Source organism: Pteronotus mesoamericanus, unplaced genomic scaffold (assembly GCF_021234165.1).
Source record: "Pteronotus mesoamericanus isolate MK-2021 breed Mesoamerican mustached bat unplaced genomic scaffold, CSHL_Meso_final scaffold_232, whole genome shotgun sequence".
Classification (NCBI taxonomy): Eukaryota; Metazoa; Chordata; class Mammalia; order Chiroptera; family Mormoopidae; genus Pteronotus; species Pteronotus mesoamericanus.
In genome coordinates, this window is record NW_026555311.1 from 23715850 (window position 1) to 23736786 (window position 20937).

Sequence of the window (20937 nt, forward strand, 5' to 3'; positions counted from 1 at the left end):
CTGGCATGAGGATCATTTTGAGCTGAAGGCAAGTGAGAAACACAGACATAGAGCAAGCTTCTGGCTTCCCTCCATCTGCCTTAAAACAGAATAAGGATTCCTTTTGTGAAGATGTCAACTTCCTGTACCAGGAAGGAAATAACAACTTATCAGCAGAGATGATCCAAATGATCTGGCACTGAGAAAGGGTCTACACAAACAAACTTGGCTGACCCTTTTCTACCATTAGTTTCCCCAAATATTTGCGTTTCCACAATTTGGTGCCTCCAGAAGCTCAAAGTCCTTTTCCTTTGTCTTGTCACTTCTTTACAAAATTATTGTACTAAGATACTATATAAGCCCAAGTTCTTACTGCACCTTTAAATTTCTCATGAAGTGTGTATGAAGGATGCACCCTGGAACAAACTTCTGTTTGTTTTTCACCTATGAATGTCTTTTCTCAGTCTAATTTGTAGGGCCCCAGCCAATGAAACTAAGTATGCAGTGTTTTCACATTGTTTTACTAAGAACCCTTTCTCATGGAGCATTCCGTGTAACTAGTGTTCTTTGTAACTCATGCTGGATATAGCACTCTAAGTTATTTCCCATATCACCTAAATAAATTTGTTTTTAAAATACACTTAATAAAATCTATTATTCCTCATCTTGAAAATAAAAATGCAGTGTCTATTACACATGATGGGACATCCTCCCCTTTTCCTTTGAAATGTAGGGACCCAAAATGGAATAACGATAACTTTAAACGGAAGACATTTGAGACACAGTTGATGCAGAAAGAAGCCTTCAGAGCCTCTCTTATTTGACTAAAGGCTTCTGAGCGTGAAGCAGCCATAAAATCCCTTCTCTGGGTAGGTGGGCAGGCTCCAATTGCACTTGGATGAGCAATTGCATAAAGCTGTCATATCTTCCATTTGTCCCCCCAGAAGCCAATTTGTCTCTCCAAAAACTGTTTGCTTTCCCTCCCGGCCTCCCTTTCCTTATTAAGCTAGTATACAAACCCTCATCCATAGCTATTCATGGAGCCTTTCATCCAAATGCTTCCACCTGCATGTCAATAAAGGTTGTTTTCTGTGCTCCTGTTAATCTGTCTATTGTCAGTTCTCAGGCTCCCAAACACACTGAACCTAAATTGGTAGAGGGAAAGCGTTCCTTCCAACGCCGCCTACAACAACAAAGCATTAAATTGGAATAGACCTTAAAGATGAACTCAACTTATATAAGTAAAGAAAGTATGACCCAAAGTTTATAAGGGATGAAGGATTTTGTTATCCCACTTCCCAAACTAGTGTTCTTTTCATATGTCATGCTAGAGGTTATTCACCTCCTAAGCACTGGTTTTCTCATCTTGAAAATAAAAATAGTGTCATTTGTACATCTAAGTGTTCAAAAAGAAGAGCCAGCATCTAATGATGGGGGCTCAAGAGTTGGAAAATTTCAATTTCAAATTTAATAGCCAATAAGCATAGCAATCAAAGCATGTAAAAAGCTATTGTTTCAGGAACTGAAGGTATGACCCACTCTGACTCCAGGAGACCACAGGGAGTTTCACCTTTGTGCCCCAGGGGGACTGCAAGCAGTTGAGATGGTATCTGGGCCTTTGTACTCGAGTGAGATAGCAACTCCCCAGGTAGGCAGATAAAGAATGCTGCAGCTTTTTATCTGATTAACTTTTCCCTTGAATTCCAAACCCCTTACCTACACTTTTCTTCTCGTTATAAAAAAGGTCAGTTCAAAATAGAATGTAAGACAGTCTGTTAGAGTATATAACCTGCCATCTTCTCAGATCTCTGGCCAACTGAATAAGGCGCCCAGAAAGATTCAAACCCTGTCTCTGCTTAGTGGTTCTGGTAATTGAAAGGGTCAGGCCAGTTTCCCAACTCACCAGACTGCTCATGACCCAGTCAGGCCAGTTTTCTGACTCGCTGGACTGCCCCTGACTCAGTTATCCCGACTCACTTGCTAGCCCGCAGCTTAATCGAAAATCTGTCTCACTTCGTGCCATAGATGTCTGACTCCAGCCATAATGGCTGGTGGTCAGACTGACCTTCCTATACCTGGGAACAGCCTGGCCCTTTACTAACGCACTGTCCTGACTCACATCCTGAGGCAACCTCCCAGAAGAACAGGAGACTAACCCCTCCACTATCCCCCCACAAACTCCTAGGCTTTTTCTTTTAAAAACCCCATTCTTGCCTCCCCACTCCAGGGGGCTGCAGTGGGTCCACGGTCAGCCTGCCTGTAAACAGAGTATCAAATAAAGGTACTTGGATCAGATCATCCAGCTCCTGCCGCCTCTATCTCTCGCATTTCCAGCAGCAGTGACAGGCAGCAGGAAAGCTGGCTTTTCTGGTTTCACTAATACAGTGTCTGAAATACAGCAGCCACAAAATGAACACTAGCCTCTGCTTATCAGCGCACCCCCCACCCCCGACTCAGTTCTCAACAAAATTATACTACAATCGTATTGGTTTCTGTAAGGAAATTCTATTGCTCTATTTCTCAAGTAAATATGGACTATTACCATGAATGAAATCCATTCCTTTTCTGTTAACTTCTTGAAGGTTTCACTTGCCAGTTGTAAGTCCACATCAATGGAATTTGTTCCTCCAGATTCTCTTTGGATAGAAGAAATGTGAAAAAACATAAGTAAATAGAAAAGAACATTTCTAAACTTCATATATCATTATTTAGTTTTATTACATGTCAGATAGAAACTTTTTTCTTAAAGCTTGCCTTTCAAAATAATCAATTTACTTGGCACAAAAACACACATGAAATTTATGTTCTGCTAAAAGAGAGTAACAATATACTATCTCCAGAGTAGCTGCAATAATGGCAAAATTTTGTATGTTGGGTCTGAGAACTGAAAGCATTTACCTCCACTCTCATCGGCACACAGAGAACTGAAACTACATACCCTGCACCCCCAACCCTCCCCCACACACATTCTTTACCATCTACATTTACATTACTTTGGGATTTCACTGTTTCATTAGCATGACTTTACTATTCCAAGAGACACTTGCCCAACCAAATGGTTTGATTATTCATTATAGGAACTTCCTCAAAAGACCCAGTAACTCTTCAATGTAAAGCATCAACAGTTTATGCCAATTTTTGAATCTCTTGACTCACAAATCATAGCCTTGCTGTTTCCATTCATCCAGGATCCTAGTATCTTTTCCCAGTCATAATCAAACCGTAACCTCCCCTTCCCGTATGGAAAAACTTGCCTTAAGCCAAACTGCCAATTCTGAATAAATTTCAACCTGGCCTTCCCCCTCAGAAACACTATTAAATCTTTGTATAAGGTGTTGTGCTGTGCTTCCCTGAGTTGTGTTAGTGATATCTGAGGAATCTCCATTCTGCTGAACTAATTTGTCTTTATGATGTTCTATCAAGAAATATTTTATACTTGCTGGATTACCAATAATAGTAACAACAGGGCTAAAATATTATGCAAATACTAAATCCTGGGAGGATACATTTCCCCTTTAAAAGATGATATTCTTAGTGTAGAAAGAGACTAGAATAGGAAAGAAAGAAGGTACATTGTATGGTAGAGCCCTCAGTTCCAGCCTGGAAAGATGGCAAGGAGAGGAAAGCAAGTGGGAGAAACAGCAGAGGGAAGCAATGTCCTAATTTCTCTTCTGTCTTTGCCCAGAATACATAGAGGTGGACAGGGATGCTTTTTTTGAACTCTAGAAAGATACTGCCCCCATGAGCTGCCAGTGGGAAGCAATGACAGTTGACTTCCTGGGGCTTCTCTGGCTCCCAGATGAAGTCATTGGAGTGGCTGGAATGCAGCTGGCTTAAGGACCAATGGGACAATAATACAAAACAACATTGGGTGTAAACTGTAATTGGAAAAATTAAAAAACAAAAAATAATAGGACAACTGTGGGTTGTGTAGGGGTAAGTAATGGCTTCAATAGGAGTTAAGCAAGCGCCACCTAGTGGCCAGGAGGGGTTACGAGATGTGTACAACCAGTATCATCTGAACCAGGGAGCCAACTTGAGGCCAGCTCAACAAAGGGAGGGACAGGACCTGACCTAGCAAAGGACTGGAGTGAGTTATATGAGCTGCAGGTTGACCAGCAGGGCACAAGCCTCCAGAGAAGGCAGAGGGCAGCCTAAGGGCCCCTTCGTGCTGCTCTCTCCCCATCTTCTCCTTTATATACTGTTAAATTGATAAAACAAGGAAACCATTAGACTGTGGTGACTCTCATGCCATGCAGGCCCACATAAACAAACGAAAACCTAAGCTTGTAAATGCTTCCAAGTTATGACATCAAAACCTAAAGACAACCAGTCACAAACAGCCAACTGGGCTTAAAGCTATATATAGCCAATCAAATAATTTTTTTTCTTTGCTTCTGAGGCAGGAGATAGTCAGGAAGGAGGAAACTCCAGAGGTGCCCCAGGGCTAAGATAAAGAACATGGATAAAGGGCAGAGACCCTGTTCTAAGACTGGTAGTTTCTGCATCTGAAAAAGCACTGAATCCTAGTGAATCAGGAATGTACCTGTTCAGAAGATGCTACCTGACCCCTGCTTCATCATAATAGCATTATGATAAATTAGCATTGTGGGACCCCCTTCCCAGTAGCCAATCAAGGAAATCATGGGAGACCCACCCTAAAGGAATAAAAGCCCTCTAGTCCCTTCAGGGCTGCTGCTGCTGTTAGGCTCTGCTCTGCTCTGCTCTGCTCTGCTCGGAGTTGGCCTGCTCCCATGTTCTGTGTGGCTTAATAAATCTGCTTTCTCTTGCTTTCTGCTATAAACTCTGTGTGTTTGGTTCAATTTTTTGTCCACGATCACCAAGAACCTGGTTACCTGTGCCCACCTGTGACACTTCTACACTTTCACTACATCAATCTTTCCCCTAGTTCATGTCAGCAGAGTGCTCCTAACCCCTTCCAGTTTGGCACTATCCCACTTGAACTAATATTTGCTCAAATAAACTCTTAAAATGTTTAACATGTCTCAATTTATCTTTTAATGGTTTAGTCAGAGTACTGATGAATACAGAAGGAAGGTAAGAAATAGAAGACCAAATCTTGAGCATTTCACAAAGAAATTGTTTAAACTACTTGGTTAGACCAACTGTTAAAAAAAAGTTAGATTTTCCTCTGTAGTAGTGACACTAAAGATAAAATAAATAGGACCTATTTTCCTCACCACAATAAGAACTGAAAAGCACAGCCTTGGCCTCTAGGTACTAGGGCAATGAAATGATACTCATAAAAAAACAGAGATCCAGAAAAAACCACCATTCCTCCAACAGAGAACAAAGGAGGGCAAGATAGAGAAAGTAAACAATGTGAATTAGGTATTACGACTTAATAGTGGTCTAAGAAAAAAATCACCTCACAAAATGGAAGAATTCTGTAACAACTCATGGAGTTTTGTGTTGGACTTTTTGTGTGTAGACAGCAAAATTCACAAATTGAAATGGCTGACTCGAAAGATTTCATTGAAAATATTCCCCAGTGTCTTAAATGAAGGTAAATCTCATGTAAATATTACCTTTTCTTTAAAAAACTTGCAGTCAGACAAGCAGGAGATGAAAATATCATTCTAATTTCACTGCAAAAGTAATAACATAAGGGTTAAGTCATAACATACTGTAAAGCATGCCTCCTTTTATCTCATGTCTGAATATGTAACTGATGATGCGTAATCATTAATAATGAAAATAACAATTCTGCTAAGAGTTCTCCAAATGGTGGTTATACTTTGTGCATGTGACTACTAAATCCCACCAACAGCCTTCATAGTTGATTTGGTCAAGTCACCTAGACTTAAATAAAATCCATCCTTTTGAAAACAGAAATTTAGGGAGCTCCAGAGAGTAAACTATGAAGATATTTAAAAAATAGTTCACTTTAGGGAAGATTTTGTGAGTCAGAAAACATTTCTGATTAACTCTTACATCTCCCTCACCTTTCAAGGTGCCTGGAGTATTGTATGACCTCAAAAGAGGGTGGAGCAAAAGTAGGTTTACAGCTGTGAGTTTGTGAAACAGAGTTTACTCTTGTATTATTATTTATTTATTATTGTACTATCTTTCATACGAACACCTGTAAACCTACTTTTGCCCCCACCCTGTCGGTATACCTCTGTTAAGTCAACAATAAGTCAATGAATAAGTCAATGATTTCTTCGAAATAAAAGGTGGCAGACAATCACGGGAAATGCAAATGCCTTCACAACAAAGCCAAACCCTCTCTTTTATGTCTCGGATAAAATGACCTTGGCTTCAGAACCAAATAAAAGTGGTTTATAATTCAGACAGAGCCACCTCTTAGCCACTTCATATTCGGTACTTCCAACTGTCACTGTCATCCATCGTTCCACCTGGGACTGGTTAATTCGGCTTATTTCTGGCAAGGTTTTCTTGGAAACGTTTGTGGGACAAGTACCCTTAAAGGAAAAAATAAAATAAAAGAGCAATCAGAGACATGCACATGTGCCAAGTAACAGATAACCCAGTAAAGCTGGTAGACAGGACCAGCCCTCTTAGATAGTGGGGTTTGGTGGGAGGAGCTATGACGTCAGACTCGTCTGGTTGTTCCAATTCCTAGCTTTGGCCACTTTGCTTGGTGTGAGCCTTAATTTACCATTTAAAAAATGGGATAACACAAAAGTATTAAAAACAAGAACTCAAATAGATAGTCTGTAGGCCAGTATTTATTGCAGCAGTATTCACAATAGCCAAAAAAATGTAAACAACCCATGTGCATTAATAGATGAATGTTGTATATATCCACACACAACGAAATATTATTCAGCCATAAAAAGGAAGGAAATTCTGTACCTGCTACAACATGGGTGAACTTTGAAAACATGCTATGTGAAATAAGGCAACTGCAAAAGGACAAATATTGTATGATTCCACTTACGTTAAGTAGACACATTTATACATACACAAAAAGATTACAAGTTACCTGGGATGGGGGTAGGGAGAATAGGGAGTTAATATTTAGTGTTTACAGATTTTCTGTTTGTGGTGAGGAAGTTTTGGAGATGGATAGTGGTAATGGTTGCATTCAACAACATTGTGAATGCAATTAATGCCACTAAATTGTTCACTTAATATTGGTTAAAATAGCAGATTTTGTTATATAGATAGATAGATAGATATAGATATATAAATATATATTTTACCACCATAAAAAAGTGAGATTACAATATCCAATACCTACCTCCTTGGGATCTTATTAAGATTAAGTGATATTAGGTATACAAAGCTTTAGATTATAACAGATAATAAATACTAGTTTCTCCTCTTTAATCGGTCACATATTTTTACCTTTATATCGAACAATTTCAAAACTTCAGCGTACAACAGAATCTCCTGGTGATCTTGTTCAAACATAGATTGCTGGGCCTATCCCCACAGTTTCTGATTCAATATAGCAGGGGTGGAGCTCAAGAATATGTATCTGGTGAATTCCCAGGTGATGCTGATGTTGCTGATCTGGGGACCACACTTTGGGAACCATGGGTCTATACAACACTTGAAACCAAATGGCTCAGTCAGAGAGGTGTCAGAAATCACTGTCTTGGGAAGAATAATATAGTCTTCCAAAGACATTAGTGCTCTGCTCTATATTGTACCTTGGTCTCCACTGAACTTGTAATGAGTCAGGAAGTTTGCATCACTTTTGTTTAATGCTTAAATAAAGGCATTTTGAAAAAAAATGTGTACCCATGACTCCTAAGTTCCCTACAGTTTCTTTATCTGAGTGCTGGGTATCCTCTATAGTTCAGTCATGAAGAAGATTTTTTTCTTCCGCATCCCAGGAACTTTTGGACAATAAGGTGCTCCCTTCTGGCACCTACATATCATTTCTTCTACTTTCTACTTCAAAATTCTGACTTCTCTGAAGGGCATGACATCAGACTATCATCTGCCTCTCCTATAATCATCTCCCAATGTCCTAGTCACTACCCCTCAATCACTGAAAACTTTAGCACCTTGCTATCTTTCTCAGCACCACTGTGCCTGCCATCATTCTTCCTGTTATTCCTGGCAACTTCAGAATCGATTAACACATTTCCCACATTGACCTCTCAGTTCTTGATCTCATCTCCAATCTTCCCTTCCGCTCCACTTCAGCCACTCATGCTCTGGATCAGGGTTTCTAAAACAACGCTACTGATATTTTGAGTCAGACAATTCTTTGTTGTGAGGGGCCGTTTAGTGCACTGTAGGATGTTCAGCAGCATGCGTGGCCTCTTCCCAATAGACGGCAGTAGCAGCCACCCCCAACATGCATGTCTCTCTGCAGTTACAATGGTTGTTCACTCTTTCTCATGCATCATTACTTTTTCCAGATGAAATGGATCATTCTCACTGGCACACAGACATATCTCACTATTACCTCTCTAGACAATACCAAAACCCTCCCATAGTTCTCTACTCCCCTTCACAATAAAACTCAGAATTGTCACAGTCATTGTTTCTACTTGCTCCTTTCCTACTCTTTGTCCATCCCGCTAAATCAGGTTTCATCCATTCTTTTCCCTGAGATGACTCAGTCTTAACAAAGCAAAAACAAACTCTGATTATCTTACTTCATTCACTGCTCAGCAGGATGTGGCAGTATGGGCACTTCCTCCTTCTAGAAATAGTTCATTTATCTTTTGGCGTGAGGACACCCCCCCACCCCCACCCCCACCCCACCCTGTGTTCTCCACCCTAGAAACTGGTCCTTCTCAATCTCTTCTTCTGGCTCCTCCTTATTGACTGACCTATAAATGGAGAAGCCCTCAAGGCTGGTTTTTGTTTCCTTTCTCTTCTCATTTTTACTTTCCCTCTAGATGGCCTTTTATCAAGGCCCCTAACTTTAATACCATCAGGAGTTTGATACCCTGTTTATATTTTAGTGCTGACATCCTCCCTGAGCTCCAGATTCAGCCATCCAACTAAACTCCCACGTCCTCTCCAGAGACATTTCAAACTGACCCCATCTCACAAAACTGTTCCCACCTTAACATCTCTGGCTCCATCTCAGAATTCTTTATCCTTTCCTACCAAGCTCTGTCTGACTGGCTTTCTTTCTGTTCCTCACACAGACCTAATGTACTCTTTCTTGCTCCAGGGCTTTCTACTTGTCCTTCCCTCTACCTGAAATGCTCTTTCTCTGGATCTAAGCTTGGCGAAAATTTCTGCTCAAATGCCACAACCTTCTCTGAGGTCTTCCGTAACTGACATTTCTAAAGAAACCCACCTCAAACAACCTATTGTGTTTTCCTCAGAGCACTTGTCACTCTAACGCAATCTTATTTATTTCACATTCCCATGTTTATTATTTGTCCTTCTGTGTAGACTCCAACTGTCATGAATAAGTGCAACAAAGAATATTGTTTATCAGATACAAACGATAGAATCCTCGTATTATTTACTTTCATCCCAAGCACCTTAAACACAGGAGGCACTTGTTGACTGGCCGACTGAATGGCTATGGCAGAGCAACCAAGTACAGTCTCCTGACTACCCCCAGCACCTTTACTTTTCACCATTTTCTGTCCCAGGGGATATAGGAAGGGCTATATGGATATCAAGTTTAAAACATTCCTGATAATAGAAAAAAGTACAGATTAGGAAAATAACTATTACATGCATGACTTTGTCTCCACACAAACATTTCAGAATTCATCCAGAAATATAATAAAATTCTCTGTTAACAATTAACAATTAGGAAAGCACTAGCGTGGTGGGCAACAGTATAAACTTTGAGGCTGGATTGCCTGGGCCAGAAGCAGCTCTGCCACTCCTTAGCAGTGCAACTGCGGGGGAGTCTACCTCTCTGAGGCTCAGTATTTTTCATCTGTAAAGTGGAGGAAAATAATACCAACTGGAGTTGATATTAGGATTAAAAGTGTTGATCCATTTGGAGCACTCAGATTGGTGCCTAATTCATGATGATTACAACTGACATTAGTCATTACCTTTATTATCATTTTTAATATTCTGACTTAATAATAAAAAGCTAGTGGGAAGGCAATGAATCTGGGGGTCTCAGCTGTTACAAAACCAAATGAGAAAGTGAGAATTACATAATTTTTAAAAAACATTCTATGAGAGGATCTTATTATTTAAGAATTTGAATATATACAAATGATACAATATTTCAAATAGATTTCCTCTTAAATCTAGAGGAAAAAAATGATTTTTAAAAGAAATAAAAGTGTAATAGGTACCTGATAAGTTGTCACAAAATTGGCATACGTTCCAGCAAAAATGTGTTTGACTTGAACATCCTTAAGGTCTATAAGAAAGTGATAAATCCATACTTACTGTTTTTATAAGTAAAAAATCTGTTGTAAACCTAAAACTACTTTTAAAAAATAGTCTTTAAAAAAGTCTAATGTATTATCAAGCCAAATTTTCTTATTTATAGGCAGTTTATATTATTCTAAATGGATTTGGATTACAAACAGCAGAAAAAGTTGGGATCAGGTTACATGTCATATATTCACTTAGCCAAAAATTTAATTCTCACACACTTGTGTCATGAAACCAGGCTGATACGCTTTAGAAGAGGTTTGATTAAACATATAAAAGTGTATTGTTCTGATGCTTAAGTAGCCAATTTGGGATCTTCTTTTGTATTAGCTTAATCTTTAGACAAAGTTACCAAATACTCCAGGAATCACAGCATAAGAAAAAACGCATATTTTACAAGTGAAAAAAATAACAGTACTAGGTGAACTATAGTTCTGTGCACTCCTTTGAGAGAAAGCTGAATAATACTTCTCTTGCGGTGGTATCAATTAACAGAAAATCATGAGTTAGTGGGACCAGTCATACTACCAGCAGAAATCAGGCAGCTAATGTCAAAGTTGTCCATCTGGGCCTTCGGATGAGTTGGGTTGTTTGTGCAACTTGATCCACGACCAAAAGACACCACCTGACCAGTAGTATAGACATATGCAAGGGTGTGGTAACTGCAAGAGAGAGAATACGTAACATGAAGACCAGGATACGCATGCTTTCTGAGAAAGATGATGTCTCAACACACACACAAAAATAGATTTATTTCATACTTAGTATGCAGATGCCTTACCAAAATGTCAGGGTTTGAGGGTCCATATGATGTGGCTAAATAAATGGTAGGTGAATATTAATTTATTACTAATCTTAAGCATAGAATATTTTTGATGGGTCTTTACTATGGTCTCTATCACTTGTGTTTTAAATGCACATGTTTTATGAATTAGGCAGATGACACTCAAAGTGTCGTCATAATTGGGTTATGCAAAACTGAATGTATATGCAAATACACATCTTCTACATGCACGAGCATGAGATTAATTTAGTTTAATATACTCAAATAGAAAAGTACCACTATTTTTGTCATAAACCCATTCCCTGCCCCCCATACGTAGTTAGATGGTCTAAAATACAGTAAACTTCCAATAAATTCCTATTAAACAAATGAAAAGCCTAGGATGAAAAAGAAAGAAATGGGAAAATTAAACTGTATTTGAAAAAAGTAAATTTCAGAAAAGGAAATTATATATATGAAATAGCCAAATATCGTAGAGTTTTAAGTTTTGATAACATTCTATATGGGTCATTTACATAATTTATATATTATATATTTACATATAATATCTTTATATAATACATAATTCTTATACATTATATATAATATATTATAAACTATATATTATATATTATAATGTAAATATTATACAATATAATAACACATAGTATAAATATATAATATAAATAATATAATATAATTATATAATATAATTTTGTTATGTAATATATAAAATATTATACATTTTATAATATATAATATAATTATATATTATATATATAATATAGTTCACAGGCCAGTGCTTAATGCACTGACCCACACCAGCCAGGGCAATTTAATATCTCATATATAATATAATTATATATTATATTATATATTATAATAATATATATCAATATAATATAAACATAATATAAATATAATATATAATTATATATTATTTATATATAATTATATATTTATATATAAAATTATATATAAATATATATTTATATTATATATAAATAATTATATATAATTATGATAAATATATAATATATAATTCTATGTGAATTATATATTATATGTATATAGAATTATATACATAATATGTATATAATGTGTGTAATTTATATATGTATATAATTCTATATGAATTATATTTACATTAAATTATATTATTTATATATAAATTACACATAATTATATATTTTTATATAATTATATAATATAATATAAAATATAATAGTTTCTAGTCATGCTTAAAAAGAAAGAAGCCTCTTACCTTCCACAATCTATCTGTGAAACTAGGCCATCTATTTTTTCCACGTGTTGTGGACCACTCTTCTTAGCAGTGGGGCTGTGTCCCAGCTGTCCCTGGCTATTGTCTCCAAATGTAAACACTTTCCCATCCTGCCCAAGAAAAAGAAACAGAGCTAATTTCAAGTAAAAAAAAAAAAGCAACTAAAAAGAGATTATGCCTCGACAGAGTTATATGAGAGCACAGTGTGAAATATATGAGTATATAAGCTCTAGAGGAGAGCTGTACTTACTATTTCTTTTTTAAAGATTTTTATTTATTTTTATTTATTTATGTTTAGACAGAGGGAAAGGGAGGGAGAAAGAGACAGAGAGAAACATCAATGTGTGGTTGCCTCTCATGCACCCCGCACTGGGGACCTGGCCTGCAACCCAGGCATGTGCCTTGACCGGGAATCAAACGGGCAACACTTTGGTTTGCAGGCCAGCACTCAATCCACTGAGCCACACCAGCCAGGGATGTACTTACTATTTCTAATGGTGAATATAGAGTTAACACATTAAACACAAAAAATCATTGGCACTCCATTAAGAATTAGGAACTTTATACATGTATGTAAATTAACTGGATGGACAAATTAACTGGTTCAAAAATAACACTAACATTTATTTATTTGTGCATTCCTCTGAGAAACAACCTCTTTTTAAAAGATGATTCCTTTTAAAATTTATTTTTCAGTTATACTGGACATACAATATATTTTTTTAAGCTTTTATTTATTTAGGTTTAGAGAGAGGGAAGGGAAGGAGACGGAAAGGGAGAGAAACATCATTGTGTAAGAGAGAAACAGTTGCCTCTCACAGGCCCTCAATTGGGGACCTGGCCGACAACCCAGGCACGTGCCCTGACTGGGAATCAAACCGGCAACCTTATAGTTCACAGGCCAGTGCTTAATGCACTTACCCACACCAGCCAGAGCAATTTAATATCATGCATACACATAGTGATTAGACATTTATATACTGTATGAAGTGATCACCCAAGTAACTCTATAACTCATCTGACATTATATATAGTTATTACAATATTATTGACTATATTCCCTGTGCTGCACTTTACATCCCCACAACTATTTTTATAACTGGCAAGTTGTACTTCTTAATCCTTTCACCTTTTCCACCCAGTCCTCCAACCCCTATCCCTTCTGGCAACCATCAATCTTTTTTCTGTATCTATGACTGGGTTTCTGTTTTGTTTATTAGTTTATTTTGTCCTTCAGATTCCACCTATAAGTGAAATCATATGGTATTTGTCTTTCTCTGTCTGCCTTATTTCACTTAGCATAACACCCTCTAGGTCCATCCATGTTGTTGCAAATGGTAAGATTTCATTCTTTTTATGGCAGAGTAATATTCCATTGTATATGTATACCACTTCTTCTTCCTCCATTCATCTATAAATGGACACTTAGGTTGCCTCCATACCTTGGCTATTATGAATAATGCTGCATGAATATAGGGGTGCACATATCTTTTCAAATTAGTGCTTTGGATTTCTTTGAATAAATACACAGAAGTGGGTTTGCTGGGTCATATGGTAGGCTTTTTAAAAAAAAAAGTTTATGTATTTATTTTTAGAGAGAAAGGAAGGGAAGGAGAAAGAGAGAGAAACTTTGATGTGTGAGATAGACATCGATCAGTTGCTTCTCACACATGCCCCAACTGAGGACTGGGGCCCGTACAGAGACATGTGCCCTGACCAGAAATTTAATCAGTGACCTTTCACTTTGTGGGATGATGCCAAACCGACTGAGCCATGCCAGCCAGGGTAGGTCATGTGGTAGTTCTGAGTATGTCAGCTGTCTCCCGCTATTGGCTTCTAGTGGGTAGAGGCCAGGGATGCTGCTTACCATCTTCCAATGCATAAGACAGCCCCACAGTGAAGGATTAGTTGGCCAAAATGTCAAAAGTACCAAGAAACTTTGCAAATCATTTTTGACACGTTCAATCAGTCACAGCACCTTCTCCATACACTGCACAAATCTTTTTATGTGTTTCAGTTGAGGTTTTACCATTCTTGAAACAACAAAGCATAATATGCCAAAAATGTTGCATATTTTCTTCCATCTTCAATATTAAAATAGCTGCACAAAAATTCACCAATTTTGATATTTTTTTTTTTCAATGCACACTCATATGACAGCTGTCACAATGCAATCTAACAAAACTGTTTCGAATGAAGTTAAAGACAACTAAACACTATTAGAGCCATCTTACGGAAAAAAATAAACACCTTTTTGGCCAACCCATTATCTGTCCACTTTCCCCAACATCTTTTATTGAAGAGGCTATCTTTACCCCATTGTACATTCCTGCTTCCTTTCTCATAGATTAATTGACTATATATCCATGGGTTTATTTCTGAGCTCTCTATTCTGTTCCATTAGAATATGCATCTGTTTTTATGCCAGGGCCATGCTGTTTCGATTACTATAATCTTGTAGTATAGCCTATTTTGCTATGTATAATGCCCTCTCATGTATAATGCACACCCACGTGTTTGGCCCAAACTTTTCAGGAAAAAAAATCTTTCGTTTTAATTTTGTAATTCAATTAATTATTTATTTATAATTAGATACAGAACCAATTATCATTTTTATTATTTTGCATACCAATTATTACTTTGCATACAGATATGGTTATTGCTTTCTAGAGTTACACTTTTAATGCATAAGCATAAGAGAATTAAAAACATTTATACAAATATGGAATTAGCACTACCCATGTATAATGCACGTACTTATTTTCCCCCCAAAAATGTGGGCAGAAAAGTGCATATTATATACAGCAAAATACGGGTAATTTGGTATCAGGTAGCATGATGCCTCCAACATTTTTATTCTTTCTCAAGATTGTTTTGGCTATTCAAAGTCTTTCGTGGTTCTACATAAATTTTAAGATTATCTGTTCTAGTTCTGTAAAAAAGGCCATTGGTATTTTGATAAGGATTGCATTGAACATGTACATTGCTTTTAGTAGTATGGACATTTTAATGATGTTAATTCTTCCTACCCAACTAGCACATTATATACTTCCATTTATGTGTATTTCCTCCCATTTTTTTCTTCAATGTCTCAGAGTTTTCTGAGTACAGATCACTTACCTCCTTGCTTAAATTTATTCTTAGGTATTTTTTTGATGCAATTGTTTTCTTAATTTTTCTTTCTTATAGTTTATTATTGGTATGTAAAAATGCAGCCAATTTCTGAATATTAATTTTGTGTCCTGCTAGAACTGAATTCATTTATCAATTCCAATAGTTTTTTGGTAGCATCTTTAGGGTTATATCTGTATAGTATCATGTCATCTACAAATAATGACAGTTTTACTTTTTTTCTAATTTGGGTAAGTTTTATTTCTTTTTCTTGTTTGATTGCTGTGGCTAGGACTTCCAGTACTATGCTGAAAAAGAGTGGTGAAAGCAGGCATCCCTGTCTTTTTCCTGATCTTAAAGAAAAAGCCTTCAGCTTTTTACCACTGAGTATGATGTTAGCTGCGGGTTTGTCATATACTGTCTTCATTATGTTGAGTTATGTTCCCTCTACCCCAATTTCTGACAGGTTTTTTTTATCGTGAATCAATGTTGGATTTTTTAAATGCTTTTTCTGCAACTATTGATATGATCCTATGATTTTTATCCTTCACTTTGTTTATGTGGTGTATCACATTAATTGATTTGCAGATATTGAACCAACTTGGCATCCCAGGAATAAATCCTACTTGATCATGGTGTATGATCTTTTTAACATATTGCTGAATTTGGTTTGCTAATATTTTGTTGAAGATTTTTCACTTATATTCATGAGAGATATTGACCTATAATTTTCTTTTCTTTTCTTGTAGTGCCTTTGTCTAGTTTTGGTGTCAGGGTAATAGCGGCCTTCTCTTCAAATTTTTGTAATAGCTTGATAAGTATAAGTATTGTTCTTTGAATATTTGGTAAAACTGACCTGTGAAACCATCTGATCTAAGATTTTTGGTTTTTGATTACTGGTTTGACTTCATTAGTTTTTTGATTACTGATTGATTTCATTAGTTGTTATTGGTCTGTTCAGATTTTCTGTTTCATCCTTGTAGATTGCATGGTTGTAGCCATTTATCCATTTCTTCCAGGTTGTCCAATTTGTTAGCGTGTAGTTGTTCATGGTATTTTCTTATAATCCTTTGTATTTTAGTAGTGTTGTTTGGTCACTTCTCTTTCATTTCTGATTTTATTTATTTGAGCCCTCTGTCTTTTTTTCTTAATGAGTCTGGATAAAAGTTTATCAGTTTTATTTTTTATCTGTTTACCTTCCAAAGACTGAGCTCTTGATTTCATTGATCTTTTCTCTTGTTTCTCTTTCAGTATCTACTTCATTTATTTCAACTCTTACCTTTATTATTTCTTTCCTTCTACTCATTTTGGGCTTTGTTCTTCTTTTTCTAATTCCTTTAGGTATAAGGCTAGATTGTTTATTTTAGATTTTTCTTGTTTCTTGAAGTAGGCCTATATTGCTATGAATTTCCCTCATAGATCTTCTTTGACTGTATCCCATAACTTGGGTCACTGTGTTTTCCTTTTCATTTATCTCAAGGTACCTTCAAAAGGGGATTCTTGATTAAAACAACTCTAGTTTTCTCTTGTCAACTGAGAATAATATAATCCAAACATGCTTTTCAAACAAAGTAAAAAATTATTTTAGATATTTAATTCTTAAGTGAACATTTCAACCATACAGTTTTCAAGTCTATTGTTTATGGCTATGGAAATAATCCATCACAATGGAATATACTATATGGTCAGCACAAAAAGAAGAGGAAAACATCCAGGAAGCTAGCTGATATCTGTAACAACCAAGAAGTGAAACAAAATATGTTCTAGTCTGTAATGTGGGTTACTGAAAATTGCAAAAATTACTTTGTACTTCTATAATAATTTTTATCTGTAGAATCACACCATGAATAATTTCTAAAAGGACTGGCTCTCCTATTAATCTAATTTAGCAGGTATCTAAAAATATATTCTAAAGCTGAAATTAGCTTTTGTTATAGGATCTTGAAAACTTCATGGTTTATACTGGGTTAATGTTTCCTCTTAAATATTTGTACACTGAATGGATATGTTGAGATATTTGATCCACATCCTGTTTCCAACAACAATCAATAACTGTATCTTATGGAGACATTTGTCTTGGGTTTTTAAAAGACATTTTTGATTACCTGTGTAAGCACTGCAGTGTGTTCATAACCACAGCTGATATAAATCACATCTAGACTCTTCAGCTCACTAACTGAACGAGGCTTGTAGCTTTGCACTGTTGAAAGAAAGCAAGATTTCTAGAATATAAGAAGCAGACTCAGATATCATGAGTTTTTATACTTTTTCATATTTGTATTACCTTATAATTCATTAACATAATTTTTAGAAGTGAATAAATAATCGGAAGTATTATAAAACAAAGGGAAAGCCCTGATTTAGAAAAGAAAAGAAAAGCAGTTTTTTAGCATTAATTTCTGGAAACTATTGGGTTGGCCAAAAAGTCCATACAGTTTTCCCTCTAAAATAAAAGACACATATTTATTTTCATTAGCAACTTTATTAATTTGTATATTTTGAGATATGCCAGCCATCTACCACCTGGTATAACTTTGACTATTCTCAATTAATATCTCAATTTGATCACTATCAACTTCAACTTGTCTACCCAACCATGGACCATTGCCCAGTGAGAAATCTCCACTACAAAACTTTATAAACCGCTTTTGACATGTCCACAGTCACGGCACCTTCTCTATTCACGAAAAAACTTTTTTTTTTTGGCATTTCAGTTATGTCTTTACCTTTCTTGAAATAATAAAGCATAACATACTGAAAATGTTGCACATTTTCTCCCATCTTCAATATTAAAATGGCGACACAAAAATTCAGCAATTTTGATAAGTTTTTTGAAAAATGCACACTGATATGACAGCTGTCACAATACAAGCTAACAAAATTGTTTTGAATGAAGTTAAAGACAACTGAGCACTACTAGAGCCATCTTACAGAAAAAACAAACTTTTTTGGCCAACCCAATATTTAAACTTTGGGAAAGCCTGAGTCTATTGCCCTAGAAAGCTAAGCTTTAAGACCTTTATCCTAATCATAGTGTCATCATGTTGTATTCATTTCTGTCACACAGTAGGTATTCTGCAAATATATAACAATTTAGAAACTAAAAGAACCTAACTCATTTTGACAAAGTTAAATGAAACTAGATGTAAGTGCTCAGCATGGTACTAGCGCTTAACAGATGCTAAATATATGTTAGCTAAAAGTAAAAAATTGAACAGAGGACAGGGTCCATGGGGAAGACTTCACAGTGAGTTTTGTTTAAAGGTTTACAGAGGAAATGGTTGCTTCCCCTACTACTAGCACACTTCTAACCAAGTGGTTCCCAAACTTTGCTGTACATTGAAATCTCCTATGGGATCTTCATTAATAACTGATGCTTGGCTTCCATCCCCAGACATCCTGATTTAATTGGTACGGGGTCTAATTTGGACATTGGGATTTTTCAATGCTCTTGTGGTAGACAGAATAATGGCCTCCTAAACACGTCCACATCCTTTTCCCAGAGCCTGAAAATATGTTAGGGTGCATGTCAAAGGCGAGCAAAGGAAGCAGATGGAATTAAAGTTGCTAATCAGTTGACCTTAAAACAGGGAGATCACAAGAGTCCTTTCACTGAAGAAAAGGGAGACAGAAGAGTCAATGTTACAGTATGTGACTTGAGAAAGACTTATCCAGCCATTGCTGGCTCTGAAGAAGAAAAAGGGCTATGAGTGAAGGAAGCAGGTGGTCTCTAGAAGCTGGAAAAGGCAAAAAAAAAAAAAAAATGACTTCTGCCCGATAGCATCCAGAAAGGAACATAGCCCTGCTGGCACCTTGATTTTAGCCCAGTGAGACCTGGGTCAGACTTCAGACCACCAGAACAATAAGATAATAAACATGTGTTGTCTCAAGCCACTAAGTCCATGGTAATTTGTTACAACAAAAATCAAAAGTCAATATAGCCCCTTAGGTGATTCTAATGTGCCATAAAGTTTGGGAACCACTATTCAAACCTTTGAGACTGCCCTTCGCAGAGTTGGCCCTTTAACCAAAAAGAAATAATAATTTAGTGCAGGAACAAGACTATGTCCTTACCTGGGACATTATGGCCCCTTAAGGCCAGCTGCCCTGCATTGTTGTTTCCCCAACCAAATGAAGTCCCAGAGAGAGACAGGGCAAAGCTGTGGGCCCCTCCTGCAGCCACCTGAGCCAGCGGGATCCCCGCCAGGGACCTCACCCTCTGCGGGCTGGCCTGGGAGGGAAAATCCTTCCCCAGGCCCAGCTGCCCATGGCTGTTCTTTCCCCATGAAAACACGTGGCCATCTACAAAAACAAAGAAGAGAAATTCAGAATTGTATACACTTTGGAATACCAAATTCAAGGAAAAACTACCACCCCAATTCTAAAACTCTTTAAAGAATAAAACGGGGATAAAAGAGGATAAAGTATTCAAATTAGAGGCAAGGAGGATGGTCAAAGTCACCTTCAAAAATCTCTTCCAACAACATCCTCTCCTCTTCTCCTTCCAAATAAAGGGCACCTGTGTTTTCAGGTGCTCAATCCAAAAATATTGGGAGTCATCCTTGACTCTTTTTTCTCTTTTTTACAAACTCACCAACCCAGCAGATCTTAAAACATCTACCTTCAGAGTTTATCCAGAATCCAGCCACTTCTCACTTCCCCACTGTTAGCATCTTAGCAGCCACGTCACCATCATTTATATCCTGGGAAATTACAATACTTCACTGGACTCCCCAATTCCACCTTTGCCCCCAGTAATCTGTTCTCCAAAGAGCAGCCAGAGTGATCTTTTAAAAATATGCCAGATGGATCCCTTCAGGAGCTTCTAGCTTATTCAGTAGTAGACTGAATCTTACTGGCTCTCAAGCCCCACGTCCCCATTTCTCCCCAAGACCACTTCTCAGTCCTCATCTCTCCTTGCTCATGCCTTTTCAGAGCCCCTGCTATTGCTGATCACACCACTGGGCATCGTCACTTTTGTTTTGGAATCATTCTTCTGGATCGTGGCCTTAGCATCATGTTTCCCTCCCTCTCTTCCTTTTGGTCTCTGCTCATATATCACCTTATAAGAGATAGTTGCCCTGACCTCCTTTATAAGTAGAAAGACCCCTTTCCTCCAACCAAGTACTTGCTCTCTGTCCCTTTACCCTAACTCACTTTTTTTCATGCCCCTTATCCCTGACTGTTAAGTATTTTTCTCTGTGTTTAAGGTTCATTTCCCTACTTCCCCTCACAGTATAAGCTCCATGAAAGCAGGGTCTTAGGTTTGTTCACTGCTATATTCCTCTTTGCTGGAACCATTGTAGGTGCTTGATAAATTCATGTGAATGACTCTATGGGGGAAAAAAACGCAACATTTTATGTTGAATTTGACCAGAGGTGGATAATTAATATCACGTCAAAAATATGTTCTGATGTTTAATTATTTGCCCAGAGAAATGCCAATACATCTCAGACTTTTATGTTATTATATCTAATTTTTGTT

The 20937-nt window shown here is 37.0% G+C and overlaps 1 protein-coding gene across 1 annotated transcript in view; it reads right to left on the reverse strand.

Annotated features, from left to right (window-relative positions):
• Positions 1-20937, reverse strand: part of HERC6 (HECT and RLD domain containing E3 ubiquitin protein ligase family member 6) — a 64693-nt gene that overhangs the window by 37139 nt on the left and 6617 nt on the right. Inside the window, 8 exon segments of the mRNA XM_054591577.1 lie at positions 2522-2615; positions 5529-5588; positions 6304-6425; positions 10212-10279; positions 10822-10958; positions 12324-12451; positions 17558-17652; positions 19527-19754. Of these exon segments, the coding sequence (XP_054447552.1) occupies positions 2522-2615; positions 5529-5588; positions 6304-6425; positions 10212-10279; positions 10822-10958; positions 12324-12451; positions 17558-17652; positions 19527-19754 (932 nt within the window).